This window comes from Hyalella azteca, unplaced genomic scaffold (assembly GCF_000764305.2).
Source record: "Hyalella azteca isolate HAZT.00-mixed unplaced genomic scaffold, Hazt_2.0.2 contig7356, whole genome shotgun sequence".
Taxonomy (NCBI): domain Eukaryota; kingdom Metazoa; phylum Arthropoda; class Malacostraca; order Amphipoda; family Hyalellidae; genus Hyalella; species Hyalella azteca.
In genome coordinates, this window is record NW_025937484.1 from 1 (window position 1) to 18,149 (window position 18,149).

At 36.8% G+C, this 18,149-nt stretch overlaps 2 protein-coding genes across 3 annotated transcripts; both read right to left on the reverse strand.

Annotated features, from left to right (window-relative positions):
* Window positions 1-6: 6 nt before the first annotated feature.
* On the reverse strand, window positions 7-8,768 carry LOC108671622 (G protein-coupled receptor kinase 2; the record flags this gene model as incomplete). Its single annotated transcript, XM_018159189.2, has 8 exons — window positions 8,540-8,768; window positions 5,980-6,075; window positions 5,311-5,426; window positions 4,373-4,450; window positions 3,665-3,870; window positions 2,231-2,435; window positions 1,358-1,504; window positions 7-159 (listed from the first exon to the last, which is right to left on the reverse strand). Coding segments are annotated over exons 1-8 (1,053 nt in total), but the record flags the coding sequence as incomplete, so codon positions are not given.
* A 1,043-nt stretch (window positions 8,769-9,811) lies between these two features.
* Window positions 9,812-17,937, reverse strand: LOC108671623 (putative E3 ubiquitin-protein ligase UBR7). Of its 2 annotated transcripts, XM_018159190.2 has the most exons (8): window positions 17,706-17,937; window positions 16,336-16,536; window positions 15,534-15,683; window positions 14,856-14,961; window positions 14,031-14,249; window positions 13,655-13,758; window positions 12,465-12,639; window positions 9,812-11,334 (listed from the first exon to the last, which is right to left on the reverse strand). In XM_018159190.2, the coding sequence occupies exons 1-8, from the start codon at window positions 17,868-17,870 to the stop codon at window positions 11,174-11,176; spliced, it is 1,281 nt and encodes a 426-aa protein (XP_018014679.1). In that variant the 5' UTR covers window positions 17,871-17,937; the 3' UTR covers window positions 9,812-11,173. The 2 variants fall into 2 exon arrangements, with proteins under 2 accessions (XP_018014679.1, XP_047737175.1); XM_047881219.1 differs by lacking the exon at window positions 16,336-16,536.
* Between the last annotated feature and the right edge of the window lie 212 nt (window positions 17,938-18,149).

Below are 18,149 nucleotides of genomic sequence, written 5' to 3' on the forward strand. Positions count from 1 at the left end.
GCCCACGCGACCTCGGACCAAATCTCCTTCGGGAATTTCCACAGCAAGACCGAGGTCTGAAATGCGGACGTGGCCGTGGTCGTCGAGCAAGATGTTCTCCGGCTTGCAATCTCTGTACACGATGCCAAGGTTGTGCAGGCATTCCAGACCACACGCCACCTGGTGGAGCATCGGTAAATTCACTCACCACTCAATCCACATTATAATGCGATAGAAATAAGCCGTCTGAGGAAGTTATCAAACCATGGACGAAGAAAAATGGCTTTGCGTTACCACTTATGGCACACAGCTCAACAATATGGAAGTTACCTTTGCCGACACTACCTAGCCTTTGTTTGCATTATAAAATCTAGCAAAATAAGACAAACCAAAGCAGAAATGAAAGCACAAATTTTATATTTGTCGATTTGATAATTAGCAATTAGAAAATTGCAATAAATTTTACTGAGCCAAGCGATCATAAGACGTCCTGAGCAATGAAATAAACTTTTAAAAAATTCGAATTTTTCTTGAAGGTATGATCAGTTTCAGTTAATGCAAATTGTTTCAAAGAGAGAAATTTTTCGAAATAAAATATTCAAGACGTCTCAATTAATAATTTTTTTTCCTAAAAAGGCCCCACTTTTCACTTAGAGATGCAGCACCAAGATTCAAAATCAAGTATATACATCTAAGATGTCAAAAAATGTAACTCAGTACTCACTGCAGTGAGTGACAGAGAGCGCATTTTTCTCGACGACGAAAACGTGAAGTCACGGACAGACGGACGGACAGATGGACATGGCGAGCACAATAGTGCATTTTGTCCATAAATGAGAAAATGCGCTAAAAAGACTAAATTCATTCATGAAGAGAAAAAGATATAACTCAGTACTCACTGCAGTGAGTGACAGAACGCATTTTCTCGTCGACGAAAACATGAAGTCACGGACGGACAGACGGACATGGCGAGCACAATAGCGCATTTTTTCATAAATGAGAAAATGCGCTAAAAATTATGAAAATTAATAATTTGATAGACCTTAATATACAGCAGTTTACTGAAAAAAAAAAACTACAAAGATTGCACCAATATACCTATCATTCTAGCAAAACACCTAGCCACAAAACATGAGCCCTACTGGTCACATCAAGATGTGGTATATAATTAATTGCTTTCAACACCAATCAGTGAATGTATTTTACCGATCAAGGCAACTTTCAAAGGTCAAGGTAGTCAAGCACAGTTAAACCAAACTTAGCAAGAAACCAAATTATATATTTGCAATAATTAATATATTTTGTCTGCATTTCATTTATTTTGCCGGAATTAATTCTGCTTTTAATTATCTAATTCTGCCTAAATTTAAAAGCAGACCTCTGCGGAATAGAAGACAGCTCTCTCGAGATCGAAGCCTGCCTCCACGCCCATGTTGTAGATGTGGAACTTCAGGTCGCCGCCGTTCATGATGGTCAGCACCAGGCACAGCGAGTCCTTGGTCGCGTACGAGTACGCTAGGCTCACCTGTCATGACAAAAACCAGTAGCCACACTTATCTAACAAAATATCAGGAAAATCTGCAACTCTGCGGTAAATATTGTACAAGTAATTGAATAAAAGAATGCCAAGATGAAAACAAAATTTCTTGATGTTCTTCATGATTGTGTACAATATGAGCGCAAACAGCAGGTGTACTAATCCAGGAGGCTTGATGCAAATATACATGTAGCTGTAGGTATTATGGAACTCTGTTAATCATGAGTGTGCGACTTATTTGAATAATCACAATTATTATATATTGCATTTAACAAAAGTACCCAAGTATCTCCAAATTAAATTACTTAGAGTATTGACTTGCACTTAGCGTCCCACAATCTCCACTTGACTGGCTGTAGTAAATTACAAAATGACAGGAATATTCTGTACGAAAATCAGTCGGATGTCAAGTCTAACCTGCGGCACAACTAATGACGTGGCCGCACAGTGTGTGCACAAATGATTTTTTAACCATCAGTTAATTTTCAATGCACACAAGAAAAGTACTCTAACAAACTTTTCAAAAAACTAATTAACAACATAAATGCATCTTTATGTATACCCTAACCAACTTCATCCAATACGCTGACAGTAAGCATAAAAGTAGATTTATGACTAATATAATTATACAATACCAAAAACTCAAAACTTGAAAAATATTATATCATAGATCTGACCAGATAAATCTATTTCTGATGAACACTGAGCACTCACCACAAATCTAGAATTGACTTTCTGAAGTATTTGTTTCTCAATGAGCACCATGTTCTCGCCTTTCCTCTTCTTTATACGCTTCTTCTCGAGCTTCTTACATGCGTACATTTTGCCCGTGGCTCGAACCTGACACGCACAGACCTCGCCGAAGCCTCCCTTGCCCAGCACACGGTACTGCCGGAACGTCTTGTACGTCACGCGTTGACTGTACAATAGAGAAAGTAAATTACAGCCGGAACGTCTTGTACGTCACGCGTTGACTGCACAATAGAGAAACTCAATTAATCATTATTACTATCATAAATATTAACTATGCATATGAATATACATTTAAATATAAAATCTTTGCGATAACTATTATGAACATGCATTTTATGACGTTTCCTTGAACAACATTTATTTACACGATAGTTAAGAATTTCTTATTTTAGTCCCCCAATAAAAGCAGACTGACAAATACCCGAAAAACTCTGAAGAAGATTTAACAATTACCAGTGGATAATCCAGTAACCAAAATATACAATAAACTACAGATGGAGCTTGGGACATGAATCAATTGCCTAGAAATATATTCTATACTATCGATAACATTCGAACAACTTATTTCATGTATTCATTAATGTCAATTATACTTGAGCAACTAATTTGTAATTATGAAATTACCTCTTGAGAATAAAGTAAATGGAAAGGGATAAAAGGAGTACTCAGTAATTTGACTTTTTAGGCTGGACATTTATTGAGGCACCCTTTAATAATGTTGAATATTCTTTTTGACAGAATAGATTACCTAATCCTTTGGCAACTGATATGATCAGATAACAAGAATATTTTCATTCAATACGTAGTAACTGTAATAAATCACACCCTTTTCAAGTCACTATTTGAACATTTAAATACCCATATAAAAAAATTAACTGAGGTCTCAACCATCGAGCCACGTTCAAGATCTAGAATAAGTAACTGTAGTCTCAACCATCGAGCAACATTCAAGACCTAGGAAGGTAATTGTAGTCTCAACCATCGAGCAACATACAAGACCTAGATTAAGTAACTGTAGTCTCAACCATCGAGCAACATACAAGACCTAGAATAAGTAACTGTAGTCTCAACCATCGAGCAACATACAAGACCTAGATTAAGTAACTGTAGTCTCAACCATCGAGCAACATACAAGACCTAGAATAAGTAACTGTAGTCTCAACCATCAAGCAGCATACAAGACCTAGAATAAGTAACTGTAGTCTCAATCATCGAGCAACATTCAAAACCTAGAATAAGTAACTGAGGTCTCAACCTCCGAGCCACGTTCAAGACCTAGTCCAAGACCATAACTTACCCCAAGTTGAGGTAACGTTCAAGACCATAACTTACCCCAAGTTGGGGTAACGTTCAAGACCATAACTTACCCCAAGTTGGAGTAAGTAAGAAGCTTACCCTTCAAGCCACTTCCATTGTAAATATCTGTGGAAGTACATGGAGTCCTCGAACTGTTCATAAGGCACCCCCGAGAGGAAGCTTTTGACAGTGCGGACACAGATAGAGAAGACCTCTTTGCCCGCGGCTGCATCGCCCTGGAAACACTCCTGCTGACACTTGCTGACTTCTTCAGCTGGTAGCACCTCCAGTACATTGCTGCTTGACTGCACAAACATATAATATCATGAAGAACTGATGCCTTGATATTGTTACTAGTATCCTTGATGCCTTGTATATTATTATCCATGATCCCTTTTGACATCAGAAACACTTACATGGCAAAATAATATTGATCTCATAAATAAAACCAAATGTTTGATTTATATATACAAGTTATCAATAGTGGAACTATTTTTAAATAACCATCTAAATTATGATAAACAAACTTATTTTGAAAATTAATACGGTAGTTGAAGCATGATAAGTACTACCGAGATATATTTTAATATATAATTGGCATGGAATTAAGGTTCGTAAAAAAACATCAGCTTCATTGACAAAAATAACATTGAGAGCATGTAAAAAAAATTTCTATATAAATTTACATAACATTTTATTATGATTATGACATGTTATGATTTATTAAGATTATGACATCTTATGATTAATACATACAAGGAAAGACTGAACAAGAATCAGAATTGTAATAAATGTAAAAGCATTTACCTTTTCACTAAGGTATCTATTGAAGATCTGCTGTGCAACGGCTGACCACTGCTCCGGAAGAGCAACCTGATATTGATCCTGGAGAAGTAAAAAATTTTTAAGGTTTAATGATAAATACCTAAAGTTCAATTAAACTTAAGGAAACATTGTTTCCTCAAACAAATTAAGTACAGTACCTACAGCATATGTATATGTATTAGCAGATATTATACGCACATATAGCTATTTACAACTCAAGAACAATTGGAGCATCAAGTATTAATCTGCTATATTAATACAAATAATATAACAATAGGTACTCATATGATAAAACCAAGTAAATCTGCATGCTAATATCAAATAATACATTTGTTGAAACCCAAGATGTGCAAATCTAGATGTATTTATTCAACAACTGGTTCTCATACATGAAAAGAAATCAATGAAAAATCTGATAAAAAATCAGGACTTCATGACTGAAAATCTAGTAAGCTAGAAGATATGAAGTCCTGTTAATCTAGTTAGAAATCTATTTAGCTAGATTGACAGCTAGATACTAATAGATAGACAGCTACTCATTCACTGAGCTACTTATTACTTTAGAAATGTTCAATAATAATATCAAATGGGATTTTCATCCAGCAAGAATAAATTGAAGAAATTTATTAAGCAAATAAATAATTGAGATAGTTGGTCACATGTTGAGGATTTCAGAGTGATACAAGGAGAATCTGTAAATTATTTTATAAATTAAATAATTTTTGAAAGTTAATAATACCTAATTTTATTTTCTCTGTTACATGAATTATGCAAAATTGTGTGCATAAATTTGGCAAAATTATTTGCGGCATTGAACTAATACCCTTCAAAACCTACACAATACCCACATGTGAGGCTATGAGTCAGCCAAGTGATGTAGAACTCATTCACACCAGAAAATATAATAGCTATCAACTCACAACTTCATCAAGAAAGCAATTGAATTTGTGGTAGTTTGGCTTAAGCTGCTCGCAGAACTGCCGAAAAAGCAAGCAACCAATGGGCTGATGGTCCACTACGTAGCTGTAGCTTGAATCTGAAAGCCCAAGCACAACAATAAATCCTTTCAATGTAATAGTAACAATAATAGCTTCAAGAGGGCCTAATTGCACATTTTCTACTATCAGGATCATGGTCATGGTAATTACAAAAATACCGTTATCAAATTTGCATAAAAAATTACTGAAAATATGAGGAAAATACATCATCATAAGCTATGCTTAGAAAGAAATTTTTTCTTATTCCTGCATTAGAAAATGGAATGAAAATATTTATCAACAAAAATAGAAATTAATTCTTCAATGTAGATTAGAAAGAGATGCCATTTAGAGAAGCCACAGGCAAATAATATTCTGTAATTGCATACATAGATGCATGTAAATATCATTTGCTTTATGAATCACTTTTGTGATAGGTAGCATGTGAGCCACTACACCTAATGGTTAGATTCAAATAGCATCTGCTCAAAATCAGCATGAGAATGCACAAATTTTTGAGCTGAAGATTATTGATCTACGTAATTGAGGAAAATTTCCAAATAAATGCTATTTAGGAGCAATCCTAAATAAAACTCATGAATAGTAACTTACTAATTTTATCTTTGAGGTCGAGGCATTGTGAGATGTGAGGGAACTGCAGCAACTTCTTCCATTTCTTACTCTTGCCTTTATTGCTGTCTGAGCCACCTGCAACACAACACATATAAATCACTGGTGACATTAAAAATAAACTCATAAACAAAACAAACACCTACTGCAATCTTTGGCATTGCCCAAAAATATTTAAAACACTAGTGATGATTACCAAACATCTTTTGCCAAATATTTTCCTTAATTATTGATAGAGGCAACAACTATTTCATCTCTCTTTTTTTTGGCCATTACTTTATATTTTGGGTGCTCTTGGCAATGAACCTGAGAGCCAGGATGGAATTCAGCATTTCAGTGAAGGTAAAAATATGTATCATATGTGAATAGGTACTCTTTAAGATTAAAAAATGATAAAACTAGACTTGTTAGTTATAACTTGGCGTATGTCTTAGAACTGGGCAAGTTACTACAAGGCCATGGTCAGGAAGATGTGCCAGGTGCGCGGGAATTTATTTTTTTCATTTTAACGACCTGCGCGGTGCGCCGTACTACGTTGGTAAAAAAAATGCGCCGTGCGCCGTACTTTAGAAAGCTAAAATAGTTCTATTATTTTCGTCGACAATATACGCGAGTATATTGACTATGCGAGTCGAACTGACAATAATAAAATGTAGGACATGTCCGGGTTACTTCTGACTCTTCCGGTTGTCCGCCTTGTCGGATACGGAACGTACGGTAATCGTAAACTGCGGCTGTTATACATACGAAATGTAAACAGACGGTGTTCAGTGTTGCCATATGACTTTGGAGAAAATTTCTTCTAAAATAAAGATGGCCGGGAGCCCGGGATTGCGCGAACACGTGCGCGAAGATAATCAATTTTCATTACATTGCGCCAACTGTGCACAGCAATAGCTTAAAAAAGTGAAAATGCGCAGGAAAATTCCCCAAAAACATACATCATCCTGAGTATGGCTACTAGGTTAGCTAGATCTTGAATATATGAACTACTATTTCTAGGGCTTGGAAAATTTGACGATCCTTTTTGAAGAATTATCTTACTTTTGATATTAAATTTGATGGCACACTAGAACTACAAACTTTTTAATTTATCTTAAAATTTATGAATTTGTAATTAAGAGTTATAAATATCTGTCAATATAGTCCTAACACTGCTGCAGCCTTGCAGGAGTTATGAATCCAGAACTATTTGCTCCATTTAGCTTGCAAATATAGCTTGTAAATGAAACTGCAAAGAAGTTGTAAATAGAAGTAAACTACATGATTGAGTCATTTAATTGCTGATTTAGGTATGCAAATGTATATCATGTTACTTTGGTGCTGCAAAATTTTGCAATAAGTAGGAATTATTTAATGACCCAATTTTGACCCATACTGGAAAATCAGGCAGAAGCGACTTGTGAATGAGACTAAACTAACCCAGTTTGCAGTTAATTTAAGCCATTCTGCCTATTTTCTGCCTAACACTGTTGCCTATTTTCTAGATAAAAGGAGAAAAAAGATTTCTTTACCCCTTAAATTCCCTAAAATTAGTTTTTACCTACAATTTCCAAAAAATTCTGTCTGATAATCCACCGAATCCAGTATGATAAGCACCTAATTATTCTGTTCAACAGTTCAAGTATTTTATCTCCAAAATTCTGTGCTGCAGACACCACAGACCACACAGGTGGTGAAAACACCACACAGGTGGTGACCTGCAGTGTTAAGCAAATATTCTCAACATTCTTTTATATCTTAAACATACAAATGACAAATCCAATGCATGCAATCTGAAATTATTCTATTGAATGAAATTCTCTACAAATTTTAGTAAAAACTGTTTTTTCTAAACAAATTTCTTAAAATCCAGACAAAAATGTACAGCAATTTTATATAGCCTAAAAGAAAATGTCAGGCAAGCTGCTAGGTAGGGGCGTAGGGCCATAAAACAGGCCAAATTTACTGCAGTCTGCAAGCATGCAACAAGCATGGGTGCTATTGCACTCATGGATGGCTTTTGCTAGTTCTGCAGTAATCTGCGCAATTTCCAGAATAGTTAAACATAAGTTCATAACCATAACTATGAAATAAATTCTAACAAAAATTACAGCAGTAATTTGAAACTTGCTAGTTGCTACTCATAAGTTCATAACTCACGATACAGGATACACTCGGTGCAATTTACTACTTACAAAAGCAATTTAGACATAAGCAGTTGACAAAAGAAGCCATTTAGGCACATAAAGCATAGTGGCAAACCAGAGCTTTTTTAGAATCAGTTCATTCTTAATTTCCTCATTTACTCAAGATTCAAACCAATTTCTTAAGTATGATAATGCTGGTATCCAGGATATTTACTGGTCTACTTATAGGACTCGAAAATGAAATTGAGGGAGAGTCTAAAAAATTCTCTGCTTTGCCACTATGACATAAAGAAAAGGATTCACACAATTAGAATCCTAAATTTACAATTAAATAAGCATATATTACGACTTATGACTGTTACGAGTGAATTTCTGTAGATTTAGCGTAAAGAAAATTGGACTTAAATGATTACCTTCTCGAGCTTTCAAGTAGACAGTATTGGCTACTATATTTTCTAATTCCATGAGTTCCAGGTTGGCAGTGAGCGACCTTGATGGGGTCCCTACTACGGCGCCCCTCTGCCATGCACGCCCCTGCCTCCTGGTGAAATCCTTCCTTTTCTTTCAAACTATCCAAATTTACTCGAAATGGCGATGGCAGCTAAACTCCGCGGAAATGTACCGAGACTACCCTAAAAAACAATTAACCGCCCTAACTTAGGGATTTTCTTCGCAGTCTGATAGATAGTTGTGAGATTTCAGGTAAAAAATCCAGAATCTAGATATCAATTGTACGAATTTGGTTACAAATATTGATTTTTATGTTCATTTGTGATTATTTACGAGGAAAATACGTAAAATTTTACGCTTTAGCGATGATTGAGAGCAAAATTTAAGGCTGTCACGGCGATAGAATATTACGATTTTACCCTAATCAGTTTTTTTACCCCATTTTCTGACATTGTATCGAGCCGCACATCGCACCAATTGCGGAAGGAAGTTTCCGGTCCTGCGCTAAGATAATTGTTGCATCCGTGTACGAAAATACTCTTGTAAACATTCCGAGGTGGAGTCCTAAACGAGTGCAAGCCTTGAGTGGAAGAGGTAATGGCTACTGGTAATAAATCAAGGCTGCAAGTGCTCATACAAGGCAAGTGATTGAAGTAGCAATTCTAAAGTCTAGGTACTCAAAATGATTGTTAACAAAAAAAAAAGATAGCTTTGATGGACGAAATTTAAGGAAACAGCTTTCATGTTGAATTACGGATTGAAATTCCATGAGATCCTGATATAATTAATAAACTACAGAAACGTTTCACAATGCGAACTTTGAAATTCTGAAATTGAGGCAATTCATCAATGCCCACGAGTGTTTATTTGTAGAACTACTGAACAAACGTCGCCTTACTTAATCGTGAACAGGCCGTTAGTTCCCGCTCTTTATCAAGTGGCGGCTTGTAATATTTTCTCAATTTAGATTCGTGGGTTGATAAAATTGAGCATTCCTCTAGCGCGTATGTTAAGAAAATATAAGAAAACTAGCTGAAATGGGTTCGAAGTTATGCATTTGAAATTGGGCTTTTTGTGTGTAGTCGCTTATGCTTGTTGATAGCCGAGCAGTATCTTCATGTTGCCAGACAGTCGTTACACTGAACGAAGTTATTGAAGAATCAGCGTAGCGCGTAGTGCGTACCTCTAAATCTCTTTTAGACTATAGATACTTTTACCGTCAAATAAACAAGCAGGAAACTCCGATATCCATTAAAAAGTGCATAATGACTAATATGCATTGGTTAATTAAGTTTAGTGGCTACGTGTTCACTAGCGCATCAGCTATTTAGCTAACTTCAACTGAAAGTCAAGATGAACATGGTCAATTTGGCGGAAGGTTTCAATTATCGTAAACTTCGCAAATCATCACCCACAATCATTCATCACCCACACGGGGTAGAAGGTCTCACGGGGCAAGCCTGCTGATAATAGCTCGAAAAAACAGCATTTGCATCTCACCGAGACGAAGTGACAAGGAGAGGCAGGTGAAAAGCCGCAGAAACGAAGACACCGCTATTAAGAAAAAAAAAGACACTCGCTTAGACTTGGCTTTAACCGCCTCTACCTCATTGTAGGGATCCAATACGTGAACACGTATTATGGAAGTTACTTGCCTCAGTCACTAAACAACATACAATTATTCAATGCGAATGAAACACGTTTCGATGACGATTTATAAGGAGATATCAGTGGATAGTTGTATGAACTATCAACGGATATTACATTGTTCTTTAAAAAAAATATTGAATTACATCAAAATTTCATCGTCCATTTGCAAAAAAAATTATTGGATACGACCACTATAACACAGCCATGGCAAAGTAATAGGTAGTTGCTTACAGATAACTAGGACAAAAAGAATATCGGCTAACTACTGATAGATTAGTTACTGTTACACAGGTCCGCAAAGCTAAACTTCGAAATTACATTCTCAACGGCGACGGCTAAGTAATTATGATCAAGTAAAAAGAGCACTTTAATCACGATAAGAGACCTGTAGGCGAACGCTTTTGGCGTCATCCTGGTTGAAAGAAATTAAATCAAAACTTAGGTCCTGTTGAACAGTAAATCATAGAATACCTCGTAGGTTGAACAATTGAATTGTTTCGGTGACATACCGATAAACAAAAGCGTTAAGTGTTAATGAAAATTGTAGAATAACCAATTTCACCCGAACTTGACATCATGAAAACAGTGCAAACTTATAAAAAAGACGAAGAAGAAGGGTGGCAAAGTGGATAAAGTTCGGAGCACCAAAATTGGAGCAGTGCGCTGTAGGGTCGAAACCAGCAGGCAATTGTGAAAAATTATGTTCGAAGTAGGCGAGGTAGTCGGGCGGTTAAGCACAGTAGCTATGAATTACGAGTTCGAGATCCACATAAACCCTGAAAATTCTGCAGTGTTCAGAATTGGGATGAGTCACAACAGCCTAATTTTCAACGCAAACACTGCTGTTTATTTAATTTAGTAAGCCCGGTGACATTAGTAACGACGACACATGTACTTGTCCCGATGAGGGATAGAATTGAAGTTGTGAATACGAGAACACTTCAGAGTTATTTGCAGGTGTTGGGCGGGATGCCGTCGGTTGTGCGCTGTTTCTTGCGAGCCTCAAGAGTGGAGAAAAATTCTCGGATGTCTTCATCACGAACCACTTTTCCGGTGTTAGCAAATTTGCGCAGGTACTCACGTAGCTCGGTGCTCAGCGTGTTGTATTCTGCGGAGAAAAGAAGTGTAACGAAATAGCTGGAGCACTGAGAAAATAATACTGACATGTATGTTATTTGCAGACAAGAATGTGTCGTATTGCGAAGGAACGCTTGTTTTTTTTCTCCAGCATTGCTACACGTACAGGATAACAGAATAATACTACAGAAGGCGAAGTAAAAGTTGCGAGTCCAATTAGCATATAAAAGGTATGAAAAAGGTGTCCATAAACGCTATTAGGAGAATACAGGCAATACGGGGGAAAAGATGCTGCTAAAATAATTAAATTTGTGTAACTGACAATTCTGGGGCAAAAAGCAGCCATGGGAACACAGAGATGGCCGTCAGAACTCGAGGTCATTTATGAAATAGAATTGAACATCAAGCAATCAAAGTTTACAAGTTAGGGATCGCAACTAAGCGTGCAAATAATTACTCAAAAAGTCAACATTCCATCTAAAAATTGACTTTAAATGTCGTTCGGAATTGTTAGTCGGTCACATCTGGATCACTATTCAGAAGATTTAATGGTGCCTGCAGCAACTTCCTCATCATTGTTTGGCTGGGTACGTTTATACTGGACATTTTGCGGAGTAATTGCACGAGCTTGTTGCTTTTTTTGTGAGACGCGACGTACACAGTATGGTATGCAAATTAGTAAAATCAGTGAAAACCGGTTATGTGATCGTGGCCAAGAACTGACAAGGCAAGTTCACGGTTCCCTACTATTGGGCTTTAACTATTTCATTTGGGCTGATTTGGAAGAAAATATTCTTCCAAATCGGAACATATGAATAGATGGAATGGGGGTACAGTGTACACAGCATAAATAAGCTCAAACCTAACGCTAGAAAGCCGCCATTTCATTGCAGATAAAAGCCCCAAAGTCAGTGAATTGGAGCTGCCGGAGACATCATCTTGCAATCCAATGGATTGCAAGAAACTGAAAAATAAGTTGATTCATCATGCACAGATCGCTCATCAGCCCCCCGACCTGACTATCATATAAAATCTCCCATTATCCTCCCACCAGCAGCCTCCCCCTTAATAGTCAACACCCCCCTCGGCCACTACCCCCAGAAGCAACCGCCTCCCAAACCACCCTCAACCAGGCAAGGCCCCCTCACACTCCACCCGCACCTGCGACCATCTCGGTACGGGTGACTCGGTCGACGGCGTTCAGGGCTTCGAGCTCGCGTTCGACGCTGCGCTGGCGTGCGGTGCCGCGCAGGCGGTCGCGCGACTGCTGCTCGTAGCGCGCCGTCGTGTCGTCTGGGCACGTCAGGAAAAGCAGCTGCAGGCGCTGGTACTGCTCCTGTGTGTGCAGGTGTCATTTAAAAAAAAAACACTCGTTTTTTAACACCAGACGTTTCACGTTTTAAACACAAATTAAATATTTGATTATTTAGAACACCTACTAGAGTCATTTGTAGTGCATTTTCTCGTTTATGAAAAAGGCGCTATTGTGCTCGCCATGTCCGTCCGTCTGGCTATCTGTCCGTGACTTCACGTTTTCGTTGACGAGAAAATGTGCTCTGTCACTCACTGAAGTGAGTACTTGAGTTATATTTTTTATTTTTAGTACTTTGACTACTTTCTGGGTTATTTAAATACTGGCTTCATGCAGTGAAGCATAAAAAAAAGTACAATGAATCACAGAGAGAAAGAAATTGGCAACAAGACGTTCTGCATGGCTTCATGAAGTTGCAATGGATGACGACTTCTGACACTGATAAATTGTTAATTTATTTGGAATATTATGACATGAAATATTAAACGGTTAAAAGTGAATTCATAATGATCCATTCAAAGATTCAACATAAAATTCTTCCCAAAAAGGCCATTTCAATTTATTCGGATGTTTTTATTAAACTTGAGGTTGTCAACTTCTGATTACTTTGGGCGTAACATGCATAATAAATTTTGAAAAAGACTATTACAACAGCTGTAGCAATTCTATTAGGAGGAAGAAGGTCTTTAAATATCATTATCTGAATCAATGTATAAATTAGCATACCTAAAATTTGAAATAATTTGTGAGAACAGTGATTTTTGTGATTTTATACACCGACTTTTTTTAAAATAAAAATCAATCAGACATGCCAATAATTCCATTCAAAACACTTATAACGAAAGACAGCCAACTTTATGAAGTAAACTTGTGTGGCAGATGGGTAAAATTATAATTTTTTTAAAGTTTTCCATTTATTGCGATCACTCTGAATTTGGATGCCCTTTCATAGAAAAATTTGCACGTCAAATAAAGACAGAGAAACAGCAAACACATTGTGAGGCCAAGTTTGAAAAATAAATAAATCAGCGATTCTCACCGTACATTGTGAGCAGCAGCATAGCTTGCTTCTCCAATTTTCTGGTAGGAAGAGTGTCTTTGTAGCGTTTGTGGGCGCTGCATATACTGTCGCCGTGCAAGGTCCTGCAATATAATTTGCATTACAGCAGAAAAACTTGAATCAATTCATTACTAAGAACATGAAAACGGTACGGAATAAAAACAAATTAGGATGATAACCATTTGAAGACTTGTTTCCCACGTCGAAATAACTGATACATACATCAGTTGAATCCATATCAATTTGAGGGAACTAAAATAAAACTTTGACTATTCATCAAATGTACATAGGTTATCTTAAAACTAAAACTGGTATGGGAAGAATTCTTGCTCGGTTGCTCTTGCTAAGCAGTTACCTTTTAGCTTTTCCTCTGACTTCCCAGCTGACTTAGATATAGTCTCATGAACTCCAGCTGATTCAGAGTTTGTTTCAATGATTCCAGCTGTCTCTGAATCTGTTGTGGTGACCGCCGCTGACTTCCCAGCCAACTCTGGTTCTGTTGCAGAGACTGCAGGCAACTCCTCGGCTTTTTCTTGGTCCACTGCATTTGCCTCCTTTGACTCGTTGTGGCTCACTGCAGCATTTACAAAAGGCAAAGCGATAAACTGGAGCTGTTTTACCATAATATGTCATAAGTACAAAAGCATCCTGAGCAAATGAAGTGGCCGATTTCTTGTCTGCAATTTGTGGGTTTAGCCAGAAAAGCTATCAGTGATTGGTTAATGGAGTTACCAACTCCTAAAAATTTTTTGTAGTACAGCCCCAGGAATTCAGTCAACTTCTCTTCAATAAGATGGAACTCAACTTTTATAGGACAGTTAGAAATTTCCTATAATTATGCCTGTGGGAGGCCTATTTACCACTTCGTTATAGTTGAAAAATTTTAAAGTCTATAGGTACCTGTTATACCTACATGAACCTATTAATGCCAAATGAATAAAAAATTTTAATTTTTGGAAGTCCAACATTCACCATTTCCTGTTTTAAGACTTAATTGCTAATTCCGAAGTGCACACTGTTAAAATTTAGGACATGATTTGTAATAAATTTAATTCCTATATTACCAAGCCAAATCGTTATGTTAACTAGAATGTTAATAAAGACCTAATTTACCTACAACTTAAAATAATCAAAATAAGAGCTTTTGGCTATAGATCAAGCATAGGTGAGCAGAACTGACCATCAAGCGCTGCATAGTTGCTGAGGATGGGAAATGCTGCTATGCACAAGTGACAGATCATCTCGGCATAGTCCTGACCGGCCGGCACATTCTCCCTCTCTAGGTGCTGAAGAAAAAAATCAACTTCAATATTAAACTTAATGCACAAACAATAAATTCACCTATAACTTCCAGCAACCAGAATGAATGAAAAAAGTTATTGCTGTCTTACATAAGATTTTTCAAGACATATCACAGGCCTGACAATTCTCACAGCCTGTATATCCAATATCATTACACAATCCTTCCAGTAGCATGAAATGCTTAAGGAAAGGTAAGCAGGTAAACTATAGAAATACTTGCTTAAAAACTAGATTTCCATATCAAAACAGACAATCTAAAACAAACTCCATGCTAGTAAAAATACTACATACCTGCGAATTATTTAATAATCTTCCCAAAACAGGCACTGCATCTGAGTGTGGTACCTGTCCTCACACACGCAGCACTGAATGATCACACACTCACCCATGTGTGGTACCAGTCCTCATACACGCAGCACTGAATGATNCTGAATGATCACACACTCACCCATATGTGATACCACTCCACACATACACACGGCACTGAATGATCACACAATCACCTGAGTGTGGTACCAGTCCTTACACACATAGCACTGAATGATTGCACACTCACCCGAGTGTGGTACCAGTCTTCACACACACAGCACTGAATCATCTCATCTTCATCAGGCTGCTCAGGGTCTGGATATGGCCTATGACAAGTGCAGTAAACACCATCAAAATTTTGGTTATAGGAGTTCTTCACATTTGTGGTCATCTTGTCCTGCAACAAAGAGACAAGAAATTACTATGAGTAAGATTTTGAGAATTCAATTCTCCATTAAACTAAAGGTCAGAAAATAATCATGTTAATAATTAGACATTCTCTCTTTCTTGACTTTAGACCTCTTGGTTGAATACTGTACTTCATGTTAGTAGAATAGTAATGAAAAGTATGAACATTGAACAGCATCATGTCATTGACATTTCAAAATTCATACCAAATATCACAAAGCGCTATTTACTATCAATCAAGTACCTACATATATATTTATCAATTGATAATTTGCCAGTGAGTACCTTATCAACAATTAATAAATGATTGGACACCCAAAATGAGCAAACTAAAATTCAGTAAGCTCAAAATATTAGTAGGTTTAATTTATAAAGCTATACATTGTAGAGGTACAATTCATACATACATTGTAAAGGTATACATAATTCATATATCCATTAGAGACAAAGACAAGGACTTATCATATCTTAAAACTGGTATAGAGACCATCTCCAGACTCCATCAGCAGCTTTTGTTCAAAAATGTTCAATGAAGATATAGTAAATTTATGTGCAGTTTTCTTTGCTTTTAAATTATTGTTGAATATGCCATTGAAGACTAATAGTACTTTTACCAATAACAAAGGAACTTATTAACATACAGGGATGAGTTTGCAAGGGGTCATGATGAATTTTGAGTTGCCACAGTCACAGCGGAAGTCCCTCTTGGTGTAGAGCTCAACAATATTGTGAGTGTCATGGCAGTGTAGGGAGCAGGCGAGGCACATGCCAGCACGTCCTCCAGCTCCACCCACAGGGCTACATGTCAAACATGCATACACAGCCTGGCGCTTCATGTAACCCTGCAATCATGAGTCAAAATTTAAGGTAAAATAAATTAAGCATATATGTATCTGCAATCTGAGTAATCATTGGTAGTGAGGTTTATAATACCCAGAAAATCAAAGCATATATACATACAATGATACATATTCATAGAGGTAATAGTTAGAATATTTCTTTCTTGCCTTGTTTAAAAAAGATAAAAAAAAAAAGTTAATATTCATTCCACTAGGTATATTCATATTGGTAATTGGCATAAATGAAGATATTTTAATCTTAATTAGGCTAAATTTACTATTATACTAGGCTACTATACCAAACTTACTTTCATATTCATACACATAATTTTATAGGCCTACTTGAAGTAAAACATGTAACTTGTAACAAGATGACAAGATCATATGTAGCCTATAATGTAGGTATATAGATCTTTACCAGTCTAAACTCTAAACTACTTTAGAGCCAAAGAGGCTGAAAGAGCACATCCCAGTTTGGTTATTGGTAGGCTAGTTCTATGATCCTATCAGGCAATCACAATTTTCCTCTGAACAAAGATAGTTGTTGACTTGTTTTTGTTGTCAAACCACTTATGACAATGCAATAGGCCTAAGCTCCATGATAAATGAATAGAAATTATTACTAAAATACTAAAAACAAATTCAATTGTTACAAAAGTTTTATTTGAACTTGGTGAATTAGGTATGTACAAGTCATACGGTCATACCTAATGGTAAATTAGGTATGTACATTTTTAAAATTTCACGTTCAGCTGTTTCTAAAATAGACTTGGTATAGCTGTCTACAAACAGCGCCTGATGAAGATCTGAATATAGAGGAGCGAAGAGATCCTGAATCCTATAATGGCACATATGATACACGCAATAAACATAGTGGCAAACCAGAGCTTTTTTAGAATCAGTTAATTTTTAATTTCCTCATTTACTCAAGATTCAAACCAATTTCTCAAGTATGATAATGCTGGTATGTGGTATCCAGGATACTCTACTGGTCTACTTATAGGACTCAAAAATGAACTTGAGGAAGAGTCTAAAAAACTCTCTGCTTTGCCAATTGCCACTAGGCCTATGATGTACAAGTCATTGAAGCCTGAAGGTGAAGCCTGAAGGGGAATAGGATTTGGCCTATGGGAGTTAGATATATACACCATTAACACCAAGTTATAACTCACTTGAGCATAGGTACAATGTTCATCATCAGCTGCCCCAAGCACAGCTTCTGCATCTTCTAGTAGTGCTTCTTGCTCCTCAAGTATGTCAACCATTGTTAAACTGCCATCTTCAGCATTATCCACACAGCAAGCATTGTCTTCAGAAGCTACATCATCGCCTGCCATTATTGTTAGCCAATTTATGTACTTGTACAGTAAATATAATGTAATAGGTCACAATCACCCTGCAAAATCAGACTGGAGCGGGAGCCATCAGTCACAATACATGAATTTTAAAATAATTTTTTTTTTTGGTGAGGCAAATAGGAGTTTTTCGCTATTTATCAGGAAGAAAAACATTCAATTGTATTTGTATAGCCCTAGCTAGCCCTCATCTGCTTGGCCTTGTCGCCTTGTTCATTGGACAGTTGGACTCATGGTGTAAATTTTGCCTTGCAAAGTTGC

Bases quoted from the DNA above. Each gene is read 5' to 3' on its own strand.
- LOC108671623 (XM_018159190.2), bottom strand. From the start codon at position 17,870: ATGGCAGGCGATGATGTAGCTTCTGAAGACAATGCTTGCTGTGTGGAT. The intron at 15,684-16,335 runs GTATGTTAATAA...TCTTTGTTGCAG, and splicing joins CCCCTTGCAAACTCATCCCT to GACAAGATGACCACAAATGT. The intron at 14,962-15,533 runs GTGAGTGTGCAA...TTTTTTCTTCAG, and splicing joins AAGACTGGTACCACACTCGG to CACCTAGAGAGGGAGAATGT.